Source organism: Uranotaenia lowii, chromosome 3 (assembly GCF_029784155.1).
Source record: "Uranotaenia lowii strain MFRU-FL chromosome 3, ASM2978415v1, whole genome shotgun sequence".
Classification (NCBI taxonomy): domain Eukaryota; kingdom Metazoa; phylum Arthropoda; class Insecta; order Diptera; family Culicidae; genus Uranotaenia; species Uranotaenia lowii.
The window spans coordinates 271,967,858-271,988,774 of record NC_073693.1 but is presented as its reverse complement, the minus strand read 5'-3'; the positions used below and the strand labels follow the sequence as shown (position 1 = coordinate 271,988,774).

The window sequence follows — 20,917 nt, the reverse complement described above, 5'->3', positions numbered from 1 at the left end:
TTTTACATATTTTGCATTCGTTTGAATTTGTGACCTTGTCAGGATTCTAGAACACTTGCGTAACTAATTTAAAATACACATATCTCTTTTAAATTCTAAGTTTATTTCTTAAATTTGTTCCCAAAATTTAAACAACTTTCCTTAAAATTATCATTTTTTTTTATCTTCAATATGAAAATAAATGATTTGAATAAATTTTGAAATTTTAATCTACTGGTGTAAATTTCCAAATTTCCTCCTTCGCTACTTTTTTTCTCTTGGAAGTTTGATGAGCTTTTTGACGAAGTCGACGCTACGGATAGAAATTACGTGTTAATAAAACTATAGTTATATGTACATGAAAAATTAAGAAATCAGTTTACCTTTGTAGGAATTATAAGCTGAACAATGTTTCGAATGAATCGTTGGGTAGTTGGTATCCAGTTCTTTTTTCGTTTGAAATTTTTATCACTCCATTTCGCCAGTAGACGTTTGAATTGACAAAAGCAAAATAAGTTGCAATTCAAATGCGTTTAGCAGCAAATTCTTTTTCCATGAGAATCGTTTTCTAATAAACTCGGTGGAAATCTACAAGTAAACGTTCCAGAATTAACAGCTCAGTTTTGTTTCGAAATTTTAAGATTACCATTGACGAAATCTGCGTTTCTGGGATGTTTCGAACTTCTCTATTTCGTTTCAGTTGCTTCTTTTGAAAACCTTCCTTCCGAAATCCTATTTACATTGGAAACATATGTAGTTACAACAGGAAGACCTCCCAAGCTGTGGTTAGTTTCCGTAATCTAAAACAAAAAGAAGATTTACTGTTTAACAAGTCAACGTAATTTACTTTTTCTTACCTTATTGTGTCGTCAAATCCTAATAATTATTATATTTAACGCTGAAATTTTGAATATTATGATTTCAGATGATCGATAGATAACTTATTCACCTTCAATATGCAAAAGAGGGATTTCAAATTACTGTTATGCCGTCCGAGATATTTTAATCTAAGTACAAGAACTTTTTTAATTTTTTCGAAATTTCTTATTTCGAGCATAACTCAAAAACGGTTCTACTGAGATTTTTTTGAATTTCATTTTCGGATTCAGCGCCCGATTTTACATTGGAAATGACCTTCAGTTTACTGAGTTCAAAAATGCTGTAAACTAGTGTAATCAACGGTGACTATTCGTTAAAAAGAAATTCAAAGTTCATATAACACAAGTCAACTGGATACAGATAAGTTTAAATGGTCAATTTTAGTAAAGCTTCTATTAATTTCTTCTAATTGTAGCTACCATCACACAATAGCACTGATCACACTGACATGACACTAAGAACAAAAATTCAACCATTTTCTTTCTAATATTTTTTGGCAGATTTTGTAGGTACGCCATACCGACGGCAGGTGGCGGTTTCAGGGTTGGATGCTTTTTCTTGACCAACCATCGGCCTTTAACTTTCTCATCAGCCTTATTGGTCAAAAACGGCTATTAGGAACAGAGCTGCAAATTATCAGTGTCAGAAAGCCAATATCAGCTGACTTTGATACTGCTAGCATGTCTATGTCATGCGATACTGATTTTTGGTCTGCGACATAAGCTTACAAATGTCATGACCAAGTTGAATGAACGACATCATGTTTTCGATGACTTTTTCTTCAGCCAACAACTCCTTTTTTCAACTGTTGCGCAACTTAAAACGTAAAATCCCTCCCAACACAGCCATTTAATGAAATAGAAAGCAGATCGTATTTTTGATGCGAATGGAGTGCAAAAATGTCATTGTAGTTTGGTCATTCAACTGGTAGACGACTTTAAAATTCTTTCGATAACATTGATTACAAGACGTTGGTCAGGATGGAACGATATTGACTGAAATTGAATAGGAATCCTGACCTGGGTTCAGGATTCTGGAGATCAACTTTCAAAGTTTCGAGCTCAGACCTGAGGTAAAATTTTGATTCTCGTTTTTCTTAAGACATTATATAAAATTTTATAAAAAATGAAAAAAAAATAAGAAGGGTAGGAAACCTCACGATAAGTTTATGAACCATAAATATCGTAAGCTCCTCCTCGAGTGCTGTTGTGCGTTTCGATTTTTTTTAATTATCTTGTTTATATACATCTCTATGATATTTGGAGAACCTTTTGTTCTTTCTGTGAGAAATTTTTAAGGTGGGAGGGTGCACTCGAAAACTTATCCAGCAAATTGAACCAATTTTCGCTTGGTAGGGTATTTGAGTAGTTAAAATGAATGTTTCTATGAATATTTGGTACTACTGCCTCCTTCCAGTGCAGTGGGGGGATAGGAAGGGGCTCCGTTCTAATTTTTCGCATAACTGGAGAACTAACGGAGCAAATGGAAATAAAATTGACATGGGAGGGCATTTGGATACGATAAATGGTTATGTGCTTATTCGAGACTCCTTTCTCCTTCAATTTGGGATAAAATTAGGGAAGAGAGAAGCTCACATAAAATTGTTTTTCATCAACCAAGAACTTATCAAACAAATGGAACCAAATATGTCATGGGAAGATATTTGAGTACGAGAAATGGTTCTACACCCATAGAAGAGGTTGCAAAAATCCAATGCCTATTTAGCACATCTCTGTGCCGATAATGCGCTGAAATGTGCACTGTGCCGAAGATGATATGTTTGAAAAACCGTAACTGGCATAAGGACTCGCCTCCCAACTAAAATGATGCATGACCACTACATTCAAGCAAAACAAGAAAAACATTTCATGGGATTTCGTTCCTATTGGATAATTCATCCCAGAAACAAGAAAATAAAATTATAAACCACAGCGCCCGTAGGAAGAATCGAACTCAAATCACTAACCAAATGGTCTTGCCAGACTGACATCTTAACCAGTGTACTATTTGAGCTTCATGCAGGAAGAGGGATATTTGTCATAGGCATTCTGCCACCGATCAATCACAAAAGAAACGCACGACAGTGGCTTCCCGGCGTTTGGCCTCCTTTCAAGGTATTCATTTGTCTTGCGATGGAAACGGGAAAGGGAACGGGAGTGGAGGAAACGGGAAACCCATTGAATGAGAACTGTGCTTTGCTTACTGCCTGCTATTACATACACACGCTACATATACACAGCTGCTAAAGCCGGGCAGCTTTGCCGGTAAATTGAAGGAATGTTTTTGTTGTTGCTTTTGCTACATACAAACGCACAGCTTAGCCGTGGTTGTTTGCCGGTTGATTGAATTGAAGGAATGTTTTTTTTGTTGTTGCTTTTACTGCATACACACGCACAGCTCGGCCGTGGTTGTTTGCCAGTGGATTGAAGGGATTGAATTAGAAGGATGTTTTTGTTGTTGCTTTTGCTACATTCACACGCACAGCGCTCGGTTCGCTGGCTGCCTGGTGTTGGCCGGTATTTATTTCCATCCTTCTTCGTCTTGTGATGCGATAGGGAGGGACGTGAAAGCGTTTTTATTTTGTTTCTTTCAGACATACGCAATTCGGTTAACTTGGGAGATTAATGCCGGTGGGAGCAAATCGAATCAGCACCAATCGCGTTATCTTCTTGTACCAATGATGCTATGTAATTGACTGCACGCCATTGGCACAGAGGCTGAATTTTGGGTGTAGGTATGATTTTTTGAAACACCATTTTTTAGCATAGAATACATAAGAAATTGAGTGGGGGTCCAATACCATTTTCTTGGTATAGAAGTACCAAATATGTTCTATGAAATTTTACCAAATATATTCTATGACCGTTCTGCCGAGCACTTATGATACCTAAAAAAACAAAATTAAAATAGATTCTTCAAATTTTATACATTTTTGGAAGGTGATGCAACACACACCGGGTCAGCTAGTGTAAAATATAATTGAACGGACCACTTCTAAACATTCTGCCAGCACTGGTTTCAGGAGGGGAAAACTCCGAACCATAAGAAAAGCTCAACGCTTCCGACCATTTCCCGAGCAAAGATTTCCGAAGCATTGCCGAAAACATCACCCACCACCCACAACAACCATTGATGCAACTTCTTCCACCCAAAAGCAGAAACAACCCACCAAACCATCAGGGAACTGGCCGAAACAAAGCATCAAATTGAGAAGAAATGCCTCTTTCCAAAAAAATCAACCGAACCAACGCAACGACCGACTGAGTCTTGCTGCAGGTCATGTTCGGTTACAATCCCTGTGGATGTAGTTAGTATGCCAGCCCCAATGTTATTGGTATTCACCCATCGATGGGGAGTGAGACTTACGTAGATAGAAAGATAGGTATTGAGAGAATGCCCCGAGTCTGATTCAATTAAAGCCTACGGTGGTGACACAGAAAGGGAAGCAGGGTGAAAGGAAAACTGAAAAGGGTTTACTGATAAAAGGTGCGTGTGACTTTCGTGTAGTATGAAATAAAAAATGGAGCTCGTCTCTGGGTTTTCCATTTGTTGAAGTTTCGACGAGGAATGGAAGACAAATATTTCAATGAAAACTTTCTAGTCGGTGGAAAAACCTCAGAAAATTTTTATTAGTTGTGGAATGAAACAAGCTTATGTAGGTTGTTCGTCCTACAGAGAAGATCTTCTGCTAGGTTGAATGAAAGCTCATGAAAAGGAATTGAAAACATAACAAGACACAAGATTGTCATGTGTTAACTTTAAGAAATGCTTGATTTTAAACTTTTTATATTTGTCTTTATTTCACAAACTCAATAAACCTTTCAAATAGACATTGCCAAGAACTCGTTTGTCATGATGGTTATCAACAAGTTCACCCGAAAGTGGACAGCAATCAAGCAATCAATCGGAATAAATCACTCAGTCAGTTGTCTCCATGGTTCGTACATATATTCGTACGTAATTCTGATGTCGAAAAAAAAACAAAACCATCACTGCCCACCGATGTTCTATTTCTAATATGTACCTAAAGGGTGGCAACTAAAATTTTGGATTTTTTCGAGGCCCCAAACCCCATCCAAACATAAACGAGCTCAGAGAATAATGAGAGTGTGTATGTGATAGCTTTTCTCCTCCTCTTTTCGCCAGTATTTTTTGTTTTGTTTATCTTTGCCCAGTTTTGCTCAGAATGGCGTCGAAGTAAGAAGCGTTTCGCAAGCGCGTTGTACAGTTCTTCGAACTGCACAAAAATCTCGGCAAAAGGTATACAGTACAATATTTTAAAGGTGAAAATATGATGGCTTCCACTGTTTACCATCCCACAAAAATCCCCAACAACTACTCGCAAGCAAGGCACTCGCAGACTAGCTAAAAAAGGACTTTGTTTTCTTTCTCGTGCCTCTTCAACAACAAGGATTCACTAAGCCAAGCAACGGGATGCCTCCTAAAAGTACGACTGTTCTCACCAGTACATTGGCAAGACATTGAAAAAAGTTGGAATTGAGTGCTGAAAGAAGACAAGAAACGCAGAATACACTGAAGATCAGATTTCAACTCTTAAATCCCAATGCCGCTGGATGATAAAAGATTATTCCGGAAAATGTCCGAAGATTTTTCCGGAATTTTGAGCTCAATGGTGTACAAATATAATTGGAGAGCCAAGAACTGCAAAGAATTAATTGGTAGAATCAAAAGATGTATTCATAAAGTTGACATGAAGGCCTTACAACGCTCCTGTTCCGACAACAAACGGAAATTTGCGCGATCAGCCAATTAATGACCGTTTTAAACTGTACACTTATTTTTTCAACAATTTCTGCATATATCATTAATTCCAGTAAATCAAATCTTCAAGTACACTTGACATTTTTTCACAGTTTGTAATAAAAATTCCAAAATTTTAACTGCCACCCGTTACATATCTACCTTGGAACGAATCATCCATGACACTCTTAATGCGTTGACTGTTGATGGTCGTTCGTATGGAATGGATGAATTTCAATATTGCGGCACAGATTTTGCTGGCAAATGGTCCATTAAAACCAATTTTATGATTTTTATCTTATACGCAGTATCTACTAAGTGATCAATCGTCCCGCAAAATGGAGGTAACATGCAATTACAGTGATGAATCCAAATTAAAAACAAAAACTGCTATTGGGTTTGATGGTAGTACTAGTATTTTAAATCATTTGATCTGTTTACGCAATAGATAGGTACAGTGAGGGGCAAAATAAAGTGTCCAAATTATTTTTTTATCATTTCTTTTATTTTTCTGGTTAAAACTCACCGAAAACACATCGTAATCATTTTTAAAATATTGTTTATTATGTTCATTTTAATTTTTGTTAGTGTTGCGCTGGTAAAAAAAGAAAGTTTTTCTGATAGAAAAAAAAACAGTTGATATTCCAAAAGGAAAATGGGCAAAATAAAGTGTCCAACTCAAAAATCAATATAATTTCGATAAGTTTCCATCGCGAGGCACCTCGAATTTGTTTGTTTTGTGTATTTTGACGCTTCATAAACAACTGGCTTGGCTCTGGAGTATTCAAACAGGTGTCTATATTCGAATAAGTTGTAAAATATGGAAAACGGTTCCATTCCGTTGTCCATCCGGAAACTGGTTGTTCATGATGTGAATAACGGTCAAACGCACCGGGAAGTGGCCAAGCACTACGAAATCAGCAAGACAGCGGTATCAAAAATCATGAAGAAGATGAAAACGTTCGGATCGGAGATGGATCGCTCAGGAAGAGGACTGAAGCCCAAGACAGATGCCAGAACGGACAAGAAAATCATTCTTGAAGTGAAGAAAAAAGCAATAATAACGATCCGGCAGATACAGGAAGAGCTCCAATTTTCGGTATTGCGTTGTACTATCCGTCGCCGCATCCATGCAAAGGAGTACCAAAGAAAGATCGCAGTGAGAAGGCCTTTCATCAGCCAAGTGAACAAGGTAGGGTGGTCGGATTCACCGGTTTTTTTCAAATCCGGTATTTCGGTATTTGTAATTTATAAAACCGATAAAACCGGTAAAACCGGTATTTTTTAAAGTATATCGAATTCATGAAAAGGTTTCGTCTTATTACAGTAGTAATGGCATAAAATGCTCAGAATTCATAACGCAATAGGTTTTGCAACATTTTCTATAAAAAAGATGGTATTGTGCCTTTAAATTTTCCCTTTGTCATAAATCTATCATCACCCTCACGATAATCATAATATTTATCATCGTCATTTTATTATTATAACTTCGCATTGAGGTTGCAGAAATTATAGAAGTTTCATATAGTTTTCGACAAATTTTTGTGCTGAAGTCTGTAAATCAGTATTCAGATTGAAGAACAGATTTTTCAGATTTAGTAAAAGTTTTTATAGTCTTTATAGTGAAAATGATATGGAATTTGATATACAAAAAGATTTTTCGTTCAAAAAATGACTTTATTTATTACTAAACAAAACTTAAAACACTGTCACAAAGATTTTGGTTGACTCACAAAATTACAGATTATTGTTGTCTAAAATTCGGATGTTTTCTTCACAACCTAGGTCGTGATCGCATTAAGTTTTCCTTTCCAAAACTGAACCGAACAAATAGAAATAAAAATCTAATAAAATGCAGTCAAAATTCAGACATAAATATTTTGTTGGATCTGATCCATACGCTCTTTGTAATTATAATACTGTTGTTACTGCATTGTCTTGAAAATAATGCTTCACCAGTGTTTAAAATAAAAACAACAGAGTTTCATGAATTACCTTGAAAATAATGATAGAGACATTTCATACAAACATTTTAACATGTATTTAATGCTGACTGAAACATTTTATGTTCAAAAACAAAGTAAGAAGTTTTTAATCAGTTTTTAAAATTTTTGGTTTTAAATTTTTGAATTCCCGGCACCGCTTAGAACAAGTTTGATAAACTTGGCTGTTTATAGATAAAACATTTATGCATCTTTTGACCAAATTCCAGTTTTTCGATAAAAATTTCTTAAATTTCTTGTAGCTATATGTTTTTTTCAGTCATTGTATAGTAAGGTTGCCAAAATTTTTTTTCCCTCCCATCCGGGCCTAGCAATTCCGGGCATTTTTTCAAAAAAACCTGGCAAAATCCGGGCATGGATTTCAATTTTTCAAATCCAAAAACCGGGAAAAATTTAGGTGTTATTATATATAAAAGCAAAGAAAAAATGCAAAAAAAATTAATTTAATATTTTATTACTGTAATTGCAGACTTCCAAAAACTTTTTGGAACACTCAAATATTTAAAGGTTTATAAAAGTAAATCAGCGAAATTATTTGAAACAACCGTTGAAAATTTCCATACCGTTAATCGATTTTGCTGAAATTTACTCAAAAACTTTGATTTTTTTTGGTTTCTTTGTGAAAATTGTGAAAAAATCCGGGCAATATCCGGACTTTTTTCACGATATCCGGGCAACCGGGCCGGACCGGACTTTCTCGAACTTTTGCGTCCAATATCCGGGCAAACCCGGATAAAACCGGGCAATCTGGCAAGCTTATTATATAGTCTTTAAATGTTGTGGAGCGTAGTTCGATAGCTAAACTGAAATGTGTAAAGTTTCATGAATAAATTTCACCTGAGAGAGAGATATCAGCTTGTCAATGCTCTTTTAAACGCCACTCTTGCTTTAATTCTGAAAGTTGATGTAACTTCAAGTTTCAACAATAATCAAATCCCACATGAACATTGTAGTAAGGTTTATTGAGCTTTGAGTTTGGACCTGATTGAACAAAATATAAGTAATTGTACTCATTCATATTTGGTAAAAAAAAAAAACATTTAGCTGTGTCAATTTTATTACAGTGACAAAAATAAATGAAAAATTTACCGAAAATACCGGTTTTTTACCGTCCCAAAATCCGATATTTCCGGTATTGGAAAATGGATGGTTTTACCGGTTTTACCGGTTCCGGTAAAACCGGTTAGACCACCCTAGAACAAGGCTAAGCGGCTCAAGTTCGTCAAGGAACACGCCGATAAACGGCTCGAGTACTGGAAAACATTGTTGTGGGCCGACGAATCCAAATTCGAGCTATTCAACCGAAAGAAGCGGAATCATATGTGGCGCAAGTCGGGTGAGGAGCTCCAAGATCGCCATATCCAAGGAACAGTCTAGCACGGAGGAGGTAACGTGATGGTGTGGGGGTGCTTTTCTTGGGGTGGGGTGGGCAATTTGGTTAAAATTGACGGAATCATGACAGCTGAGTCATATTCCAATATCCTGCGGGAAAACCTCGAGGTATCCCTCATCAAGACGGGCCTCGAAGAGCGCTTCGTTTTACAGCAGAATAACGATCCGAAGCATTCGGCCAATCTGATGAAGTCATTTTCCCGTTCCTGCCGCATCAAACCACTTTATTTTGCCCCTGTTTGTTTTTGGAATATTAACTGTTTTTTTTTCTATCAGAATAACTTTTTTTTTAACCGCGCAACATTAACAAAAATTGAAAAGAACATAATAAACAATATTTAAAAAATGATTACGATGCATTTTCGTTGAATTTTAACCAGAAAAATAAAAGAAATTGAAAAAAAATAATTTGGACACTTTATTTTGCCCCTCACTGTATATCTATGCTGTTTTTGTATCTTTATTAAATCATGGATCACGATAAATCTGGACGCACTGTTTATTATACCATAGCGCTCCTAATTGTCCATAGCGCTCCTAAGTTTTGACAGCATTTTGTTCGGAAATGTTATCAGTGCTGAAAATTTCATTACGATTTATTTTCTTTTAAAAAAGTTACACGTGATGGAAGCTGCGAAAAAGGAAATTAATTTTTGACACGCACGTCAAAAACCCGACGATACCGGGTTCAAAAATAGCGAAATCGTTAAAAATGGTCAAATTGACCGTGTGCAACGTTCTCAAACGTTTCCGTGAGATCATACTTTAGATCGGCAGGTTCATTCCAAGCGTCATAGTAGAACTAAGGATAGGAAACTGCATTTGAAGGTCTTGAGAACGATCAAGGAAAACCCAGGGCAGTCGGACTATGACATCGCCAAGAAATTCAATGCCGATCGGTGTACCGTCAGAAGGATTCGTCTGCGCGAAGGAAAACGATCTTATTGGGCCAGTAAGCAATCAAACCGGACATTGAAGAAGAATGTAGAAGCCAAAGGACGGGCCCGAAAGTTATACAACAAGGCAAGGTTCTAACGAAGTACGACGGACGTATCCTCGTGGATGCCGAAGCGTAAGTGAAGATGGATTTTGGGCAGCATCCTGACTAAAATTTTTTTAAAGCAACTGATCGAGGTGATGTCCCCGGCAAGTTCAAATTCGTTTTTGCCGATAAGTTTGCAAGAAAGTGCTTGATCTGGCAAGGTATTTGCAGCTGCGGACAAAAAAGCCCGGTTTTTGTTATAAACAAACCATGGACTCCAAGATGTACTAAAAGGAGTGCCTGAGAAAACGTATTAGAAAACGTATTTAGAAAACGTACATTAGATCTCACAAAGGACCAGTAAAGTTTTGGTCAGATTTACAGCGGTATCGTGACAACGGGGTGGATTTTATCGAAAAGGACATCAACCCACCCAACTGCTCTTAATTCCTCCCTATCGAAAAATATTGGGTTATTTTAAGGATCTCAAGTGAAATTTTGTTCGGCGACAAATTGTCAAGCATGGCATTGTCAAGCATTGGGTTATTTTAAGGATCTCAAGTGAAATTTTGTTCGGCGACAAATTGTCAAGAATGGCAGGACGACTCGGGATGCAACAGAGATGAAGAGATGGTGGAACAAAATTGCTGTTGAGGTCAGCAAACAGGGTGAAAAGTTCAAAATTTAATCAAAACAACGAAATATTTTTTTTTATTTTTATTTTTCCTTTAAAGTTTCCTTTAAATCTGAAGCTCTATTATTCAGTTGACTTCATCGAGTTGAGTTCGCTGCTAGATGCTACGGCAGAAAACGATCATCGTGCCTCGATTAATGATGCTCATACTGCCCCAGGGAGGGTTCTCATTATGCCCCTACAGTGACAGGTTTTCAGCTTCGGCAAAAAAAATTAAAATGCATTTTTAAACGTTTTTATCTACTTTTTCAAGTTTCAGTCATTTGATGACATTTGTTTTCCAATAACATTTTTGCTTGAACAATGCAAAACTTTTATGTAGTAAATTCTGGTTAAAGTTACCATGCATTAAAAGTAATTTATTTTTGAAAATAAGTGCTAGGAGGAGTAGTCAATTTTTTGCATGAAGCTTTAAAAAAATATGGGGACTTGAGATATGGCTCAGTAAACAACGATCACAGTTGTTACAGATAGGTTTTTCAATTACTGGTGCGCCATCTGCATCGTTGTTTAAAGTCGCGAGGGCACAATGATGTAGAAAAGACTATAATCGAAACGAAAAAAACAGGATTTTGAACGCTTCATATTGAAAAAAAATAATCATAAGCATAACCTTTGCATGGGTAAAAATGTATAAAATATTCAGAAATACAAAGTAAAAAATAAGGTTTAGGGTTCAAATAAGGCCAATTGTCTACTCTTGTAAACTCGATTAAAATTTAAGACTTAGTTAGAACTTTGATTTTGAAGAATCTGCAATATATGTAAATATTTCTAAATTAAATTTCCAGCTTATTTTTTACCAAAGGTTAAAACACAAGTTCAAAAATTATCATTAATTATTCTTTATTTTCAAAAAAAGTTTTCAAAATTGAAATCTAGGTCATTCAAAAAACAAATTCTTTGAAATGAATCCAGATCTTATTTTTTATATGTGATTTTTACCAGGTTTGTGTTTCCAATCTGGCTTCGATGAATTTCAAATTTTTAAGTTGAATCAAGAATCGAAGTTATGAAACTTCGATTGCCTTCAATTTGAATCCTTAATGAAATTTTAACATCGATATTTTAATATTGATCACAGAACATATATTTGAGCTTAATCTAAATACAAACTTTGGATTTGAATGTTAAAACCAAATTCAAAACCTGAATCTAAACTCCAGATAAGAAATCCTATGAATTTGAAACCAAAAAGCGAAATTTAAATCAGAATTCTTGACCAGAAATCTTTTATTTTATTCTGAATTTAAGGAGTTCAAATTGGTTTTTTTGTTCAATTTTTTATTCGCAATTGAACTTGAAAAATTCAAATAATATTGTGAATGATGAAGTTGTTTCACATTTTTCAGTTCTTATGTTTCAACTATATAAATGTAGAATAAAAATTTCAGATCCAAATCTTAAAAATGGTTTGAATTTTTAGTATTTTATTTTCATATTCCGAAATTATTAGCTTTGAATATGCAAAATCCTTAACATTTTAGATCGAAATGCAACATCAAGGTTCGAAGCAGGGATTCTATACCAATGATGATCCAAACATGAAAATCAAGAACAATAAACTTGATACTTACTAGAAATTTTTCTCCAAGAATCTGAGCAAATCCAGGCAATTTTATCTTAATACCTTGTGAAATTTTTCCAAAAATCCGGCCAATATGCAGGCAAATTTTAGATTCAATAAGAAAAACACATGGAAAACTGATTTTGATTTATTCGAAACACATCAGCTGATTCAGAATCATGAGATGATTCAAACTTCCAAAATATAATAAAATTTGTTAAAAACAATATTTGGACACAAAATACATCATTCTACTAAAGACTAAATTGAAATTTTCGTTTGATTTCGCAAATAAAATGAGAAAATTTGGTCAAAAATACAAATATACTGGTGAGCTAAGTCTAACTAACTTAGCTAAGTCTAACTTTATTGGGATTCAATATTTGGGACTCAATTACTATGCACAATTGAGAAATTTTTTGAAAAACTGTTGTGGAGTTGTGGTCCTGGAATGAGAATTCGAGGTTTTGGAGTCGAGATTGTTACACTATTGTTACTCTTGAATCATTTAAGTAGTTCATCAAAATTTGATTATAAAATTCTAAATTTATTTTTGGTCAAAAAGATTTAACTTGGCATTTTTGGACTTTCACGGGGGGGGGGGGGCGGGGTGCACAAAATTATTGACAAATCTGAATCCTTGATTCAATAAATGATAGTAAATTGATTTAAAATCAGCTTTCGGTTCTCATGTAAGTTTTCAAGTTTATCATAATCAAAAATGATCCATTTATCCCAAAACTGATCCATTTTAAAACAATTTACGCGTCATATCTCCAAAATAAGAGGGTGTTCTCCTTTGTTTTTCTCAAAACCGTTGAAAAAAAAAATCACTTTATCCTTACCTTTTTGTTACAAATTCGAAACACAGGATTAAAATGTCAAAATTCGATTTATTTAAAAACAAAAAGAGTTTAAAATCTAGAATGAGAAATTGAAGTTCAAGAATAAATCAATGATTTAAGTTTCAACGCTCCAGAGTTCCGAATCATATTACATTTTTTTATTTTAAAATTAAATTTTGATTTGGAAATGAAATTCTTCGACGACAATTCACAATAAGAAGTGACATTCATGTATGTCTGTATTGTAGCCAGCTTGGGTTGTTCCGCACAAAGTTACCACAACGAAATTTTAATGATTTAATTTCGCAACGAACTACTAAAAAATCTTTAGAAAAATCAAATATTGAAGTTTAGACATTAATGAAAACAACTGTATATTTCTCAATCACTATTCAGAAAAATGTACCAAAACAATAAATAAATATAAGAGTATAAATATCAGTTTTAAATTTATAGCAGTCTTCACCAAAACTTGAACTTCATTATTTGCTTTTTCGAACGATTTGTTTAAAGTTAGTTGCGAAATTAAATCATTAAAATTTCGTTGTGATAACTTTGTGCGGAACAACCCAAGCTTGCTACTAAACAGACATACATAAGCTTTCCAGAGGGTCTGGTTTTATCCCGGTTTGCCCGGATATTTAATAAAACAAATTAGGAAAAGTCCGGCCCGGCCAAATTGTTCTGATTTTATTGAAAAAAAAATCCGGATTTTGCCCAAATTTATTCACTTTATTTGCCAAATCGAAAAAAAAATAATACAAATTTGTTAAATGTTTTTTTTTGCATGCGTCTATAAAAAATTTTTAAGCAAATTTTATAAAAATAATCATGAAACACAAATTAAAACCGGCTAGCAAGTTTTGATGAAATTTGTTTTTAAATTATTTTTTATCATGATTTTCGTTGAGTAATTCCTGCGTTTTTACCAAATTTGCCAGGATATTACCCTTATTTTTCGTCGAAAATTTTGAAACCTAAAGCCCGGACTAAGCGAGGATTTTAGATAAAATAGCCCGGATGAGCTGAAAAAATTCTAGCAACCTTATTCATAACTACATAAATTCAATGAAGATTAAATAAACGTTGATTCATTTCTGGAATGAAAGCATTCATGTACAAAGATACATATTGTAATTATGAAGTTCAACTGTTTGTCAATAATTTTTGAGCTTTCATTCCTAGAATGTTGCATTTCAATTTTCTCACAGTCACAGAGAGAAGCTCCATCCTCACCCAGCCAGCCAGCCAGCCAGTCAGTCAGTCAGTCAGTTCAATCTGGAGAAGGAAACCCAAACAAAAGCGTCCATCCCAACTACGCCATCAATCAATCTCCTTAATCTGCTACCTTCCGGCAGACTGTTCCCCGAATTAAAACGTCCTGAGTAAACAAACAACGAATTTGGGTCTGGGTCTGGGGCAGCTGCCAAACTTAGGCTAGGCTATAGGATGATGGTCGAGCTAGGTTTCGCATTTGCCAAAAAGAGTGCTGCGCTGCGGTGAAATGGTTTTTCTCCTCCTTGTTTGTTTCTTGGGTCGACCCACTCCTAGCTTTAGCAGTTTGCTGAAAACGTAAAGCTTCCTAAAGTGCGTGATATTTATTGTTTTGGTTTCGAGAAATAATATCATCCCCCAGCTTGGCACCTGTTATGGAGGCAAGGTAAAACAAGCTTAAGCGAGGAAAAAGTTTCCCTTAATGAGATGCCAAGCAAAATATTATGGGATCAAAAAATTCCAAAGAAGAGGCAATTGATTAAGGAATTAATATTCTGAAATATTCTTACATGGAGTCAAACATTAAGCTTGTTTCAAAGTTTAAAAATAAGTTTTTTGAACATAATAAAATATGTTAAGGATTAATAGAGCGTCGATGTGTTCTAGCAGACAGGCTGGCGCTAGTCTGGTATACCTGGTTTGGCTCGCTTCTCGGTATCAAAAATGAAACTTTTTGTTGAAATCCCTTAAGGGTGATACGGTCAAAATTTGGTCAATATCAACTTGACGTATTTCTTTCAATTTTGCATTTAAAAAACCTGAACACCCCTCATTTTGAAGGTGTGTATGTGTGTGTAGAATGTTGCTCCTATTTTGATTTTGGAATGCTGCCCAAGGAAAAAGTGCAGCGTATCAAAATTTTGCTCGCGCATTGCGAAAATCCGAGCTACTCGCACTTAAAGCTGGCAAAATCGCTAAAAGTTGCCAAATCAACCGTTACAAATGTAATTAAAGTGTTTGGGGAACGTTTGTCGACAGCCAGGAAGTCTGGACCGGGGGGAAATCGAAAACCGGAAGCCGCTGAGACGACAAAGAGAGTTGCCGAACGAAGAGAGTTGAAACTTCAAGCGAAACCCCAACCTCTCTCTCCGAGATGCCGCAAATAAGCTGGGTGTATCGTCTACAACCAAGGCATCGAGTCAAAAAAACGAGCCGGACTATCGACTTACAAGAAGGTAGTGACTCCAAATCGCGATGATAATCAAAATACGACGGCCAAAGCGCGATCCCGGAGGCTGTACACGACGATGCTGACGAACTTTAACTGCGTGGTAATGGACGACGAAACCTACGTCAAAGCCGACTACAAGCAGCTTCCGGGACAAGAGTTTTATACGGCAAAAGGAAGAGGACAGGTAGCAGATATTTTCAAGCACATGAAACTGTCAAAGTTCGCGAAGAAATATCTGGTTTGGCTAGCCATCTGTAGCTGTGGCTTGAAAAGCAGCATTTTCATAGCCTCCGGGACTGTCAACCAAGAAATTTACGTGAAAGAGTGTTTGAATAAACGTCTGCTGCCTTTCCTGATGAAACACGGTTGTCCCGTACTGTTTTGGCCGGATTTGGCATCTTGCCATTACGGTAAAAAGGCCATGGAGTGGTACGCCGCCAACAACGTGCAGGTGGTTCCTAAGGACAAGAACCCTCCCAACACGCTAGAGCTCCGCCCAATTGAGAAATACTGGGGCTATTGTCAAGCGGAACCTAAAGAATACCAAAAAACTGCTAAGGACGAGCACTAGTTCAAGGCAAACTGGCTTTCTGCTGCGAAGAAGGTGGGACAAGGTGGCTGTACAAAATCTGATGGCAGGGGGTTAAGCGCAAGGCCCGGCAATTCGGATTTGGAAAAGCGGAATTTTATACTAATTAAACTTGAAAAAAAAAATTTAATTTGATTTTTAAAATAAACGATTTAACCGATTTACACGCGTTTCCCCTTGACCAAATTTTGACTGTATCACTTTTTATCACAAAGAATCATCAAAGGTTAGAGTCATAAAGACTCTAACCGAGAAGGAAGGTTGAACGAGTTTTGCCATGAACTGGTGGATATTGAGCAACATATTTTTTTTTGCTCCGTTATTCTTGGTTAAATTTATCCCTTTAGTGATCCTTAAGCTCAGCAGAAAATCAATGCTGACTGAATTTTTCTCAAGATTATTTTGAAATTCCATAACTAAATGAACCATTTAAGGCTGAATTATGCGTATGTTCCTATGCTTGTAACTTTTTGTCACAGCATTTTGTAAAGCTAAATAAAGCTTTTTTTTTTCATCAGAACCCTCAATTGAAAAGGTGTTGAAGATATTGTTGTCATCTTTATGAAGCAATTTCCACCTGCTCCTTTCCAAGGACCGCGAAGCTTAGTGTCCACAACAACAAAAAATGTAGGACAAGTAATGTAATCAAATAAACATGAGAACCTATCTGTTCGCCAATCGTCCCGTAAAGAACTACAAATTGTGCCTTCATGTATTTTGCGATCCTTTTTTCTCGCTCTGTAGGTAGGCAGTATTGTCGTCGCTCATGTTTTGGATGCCACGAATCGACCGGTTTAATTTTAGCAACATTTGAACGTTAACAGTCAACAGCAAACGACGCGGCGCGGCTAAATCTCCTGCATTAATAATTCCGGCCACACAATCTATAGTGCTTTGTCGTGGGAGCGGGAGGCCAGGTTGTGAACAAAAAAAACATATAAATAGAAAGAAACCAACAGCCCGGAAGCATCATCGGATCGGTTTCGTCCGTGATGCATATATTTATAATACGGGAAGGAAACCGGCCGCGGGGCAGCAGCAATTTTCTGTTCCGTCCTCGTCGATCCCATTCGAGGAAAATCGAGGCGAGAAGAGGAAACTTTTTGTATGAATTTCATTTCATTCAATACGACACAGCAGAAACGAAATCCAGCGGCCCCCAATCTTCCATGCCAGTCTCATTCAACCGGCCGGCCCCCCATTCATTGCCGTTGACCTTGCCGTGTCAGAAGGATTTCGTTACTCGTTCTGTGCCTCGGCGGCCAAGCGGAAGAAGTAAAAGGGTTTGGTCCTTTTTTCCTGTCTTTATTTTTACTTTCCTGCTGCTGCTGCTGGGTGAATGACTAATGATTTCATTTTCAATGATGCAAACAATATCGAATGAGCCGGATCGTGCATGGGGTTGCGGATATTGACCCGGGTTTCGGAATGTCTTGCTTGACTCGGGCGAAACCCTTTGCTGCTGTAATGCAATACCGGAAAACTAATCGATCAATTTAATCAAACCGATCGAATTAACATGAGAACGGTCCCCAGTCGGTGAGCATCAGGATTTTTGTGGGTCCGTTCAGTCAGTGGAAACGATCTGAGAGAGGAATAGCTTGAAAAATTTAGCAATACAAATATTTGTGAACCCATCACTAATGTAAAATGTCCATTCGGATGGCAATGGATGTATGGGAAAACTTTCATGATCGAATTTTCAAAAACGACCATAAACATTTATAGATTGGCCCCAAAAAAACTAGCCTGAGGCGAAATTTTGGTTCAACCGGACTTGATTCAGGAGTGCCTCAAAGTGCTTGAAGTTTCGGTATGGTTGACCCGCGAAAATTCTGAAATGGTCCTTGAAAAATAAAAATTTTAATTCTGTTGCCCACAGACTAAAATATGCAAATGACGTCGAAATCTGATGGTATCTCGAGAATATTTTTATGTTCAAAATAGACTTTAGGTTTTGAAAATAACATTCGTCCACAATCCGTCATTCCTTCTTTCCGTCTTTCCATCTTTCCGTCTTTCCGTCTTTCCGTCTTTCCGTCTTTCAGTCTTTCAGTCTTTCCGTTTTTCCATCTTTCCGCCATCTCGTTTTTTCTTTTTTCATCTTTCCGTCTATCGTCTTTTCATCTTTCCTTCATTCTGTCTTTCCATCTTTCCATCTTTCCGTCTTTCCATCGTTCCATCATTCCGTCTTTCCGTATTTCAGACTTTTCGTCTTTCCGTCTTTTCGTCTTTACGTCTTTCCGACTTTCCGTTTTTCCGTCTTTACGGCTTTCTGTCTTTCCGTTTTTTCGTTTTTCCGTCTTTCCGTCTTCCTGTCTTTCCGTCTTTCCGTCTTTCCGTCTTTCCGTCTTTCCGTCTTTCCGTCTTTCCGTCTTTCCGTCTTTCCGTCTTTCCTTCTAACCGTCTTTCCATCTTTCCGTCTTTCCGTCTTTCCGTCTTTCTATCTTTCCGTCTTTCCGTGTTTCCGTTATTTCGACTTTCCGTCTTTCCGTCTTTACATCTTTCCGTCTTTCCGACTTTCCGCCTTTCCGTCTTTCCGTCTTTTCGTCTTTCCGTCTTTCCGTCTTTCCGTCTTTCCGTCTTTCCGTCTTTCCGTCTTTCCGTCTTTCCGTCTTTCCGTCTTTCCGTTTTTCCGTCTTTCCGTCTTTCCGTCTTTCCGTCTTTCCGTCTTTCCGTCTTTCCGTCTTTCCGCCTTTCCGCCTTTCCGTCTTTCCGCCTTTCCGTCTTTCCGTCTTTCCGTCTTTCCGTCTTTCCGTCTTTGCGTTTTTGCGATTTTCCGTTATTCAGTCTTTCCTTATTTCCGATTTTCCGTATTTCCGTCTTTCCGTCTTTCTGTCTTTCCGTCTTTCCGTGTTTCCATTTTTCCGACTTTCCATCTTTCCGTCTTTCCCTCTTTCCCTCTTTCTGTCTTTCCGTCTTTCCTTGTTTCCGTTTTCTTGTCTTTCCGTCTTTCCGTCTTAATGTCTTTACGTCTTTCCATCTTTCCATTTTTCCATCTTTCCGTCCCTTCCGTCTTTCCGTCTTTCCGTCTTTCCGTCTTTCCGTTTTTCCATCTTTCCGTCCCTTCCGTCTTTCCGTCTTTCCGTCTTCCCGTCTTCCAGTCTTTCCGTCTTCCCGTCTTCCCGTCTTTCCGTCTTTCCGTTTTTCCGTTTTTCCGTCTTTTCGTCTTTTCGTCTTTCCGTCTTTCCGTCTTTCCGTCTTTCCGTCTTTCCGTCTTTCCGTCTTTCCGTCTTTCCGTCTTTCCGTCTTTCCGTCTTTCCGTCTTTCCGTCTTTCCGTCTTTCCGTCTATCCGTCTTTCCGTCTTTCCGTCTTTATGTCTTTCCGTCTTTCTGTCTTTCCATCTTTCCATTAATCCATCTTTCCGTCTTTCCTTCTTTCCGTCTTTCCTTCTTTCCATCCTTCCGTCTATCCTTCTTTCCGTCTTTCCGTCTTTGTATCTTTCCGTATTTTCGTCTTTTCGTCTTTTCGTCTTTTCGTCTTTTTGTCTTTTCGTCTTTTCGTCTTTTCGTCTTTTCGTCTTTTCGTCTTTTCGTCTTTTCGTCTTTTCGTCTTTTCGTCTTTTCGTCTTTTCGTCTTTTCGTCTTTTCGTCTTTTCGTCTTTTCGTCTTTTCGTCTTTTCGTCTTTTCGTCTTTTCGTCTTTTCGTCTTTTCGTCTTTTCGTCTTTTCGTCTTTTCGTCTTTTCGTCTTTTCGTCTTTTCGTCTTTTCGTCTTTTCGTCTTTTCGTCTTTTCGTCTTTTCGTCTTTTCGTCTTTTCGTCTTTTCGTCTTTTCGTCTTTTCGTCTTTTCGTCTTTTCGTCTTTTCGTCTTTTCGTCTTTTCGTCTTTTCGTCTTTTCGTCTTTTCGTCTTTTCGTCTTTTCGTCTTTTCGTCTTTTCGTCTTTTCGTCTTTTCGTCTTTTCGTCTTTTCGTCTTTTCGTCTTTTCGTCTTTTCGTCTTTTCGTCTTTTCGTCTTTTCGTCTTTTCGTCTTTTCGTCTTTCCGTCTTTTCATCATTCCATCTTTCTGTTATTCTATGTTTCTGTCTTTCTGTCTTTCTGTCTTTCTGTCTTTCTGTCTTTCTGTCTTTCTGTCTTTCTGTCTTTCTGTCTTTCTGTCTTTCTGTCTTTCTGTCTTTCTGTCTTTCTGTCTTTCTGTCTTTCTGTCTTTCTGTCTTTCTGTCTTTCTGTCTTTCTGTCTTTCTGTCTTTCTGTCTTTCTGTCTTTCTGTCTTTCTGTCTTTCTGTCTTTCTGTCTTTCTGTCTTTCTGTCTTTCTGTCTTTCTGTCTTTCTGTCTTTCTGTCTTTCTGTCTTTCTGTCTTTCTGTCTTTCTGTCTTTCTGTCTTTCTGTCTTTCTGTCTTTCTGTCTTTCTGTCTTTCTGTCTTTCTGTCTTTCTGTTTTTCTGTCTTTCTGTCTCTCTGTCTTTCTGTCTTTCTGTTTTTCTGTCTTTCTGTCTTTCTGTCTTTCTGTCTTTCTGTCTTTCTGTCTTTCTGTCTTTCTGTCTTTCTGTCTTTCTGTCTTTCTGTCTTTCTGTCTTTCTGTCTTTCTGTCTTTCTGTCTTTCTGTCTTTCTGTCTTTCTGTCTTTCTGTCTTTCCTGTCTTTCTGTCTTTCTGTCTTCTTTCTGTCTTTTTTCTGTCTTTCTGTCTTTCTGTCTTTCTGTCTTTCTGTCTTTCTGTCTTTCTGTCTTTCTGTCTTTCTGTCTTTCTGTCTTTCTGTCTTTCTGTCTGTCTTCTGTCTTTCTGTCTTTCTGTCTTTCTGTCTTTCTGTCTTTCTGTCTTTCTGTCTTTCTGTCTTTCTGTC

At 37.0% G+C, this 20,917-nt stretch overlaps 1 protein-coding gene across 1 annotated transcript in view; it reads right to left on the bottom strand.

Annotated features, from left to right (window-relative positions):
• Positions 1 to 19,662: 19,662 nt before the first annotated feature.
• Positions 19,663 to 20,917, bottom strand: part of LOC129753417 (uncharacterized) — a gene marked incomplete at its 3' end in the record, with an annotated part of 6,344 nt that continues 5,089 nt past the window's right edge. Inside the window, exon 3 of the mRNA XM_055749238.1 lies at positions 19,663 to 20,122. Within this exon, the coding sequence (XP_055605213.1) occupies positions 19,663 to 20,122 (460 nt within the window). The remainder of the gene's footprint in view (positions 20,123 to 20,917) is intronic.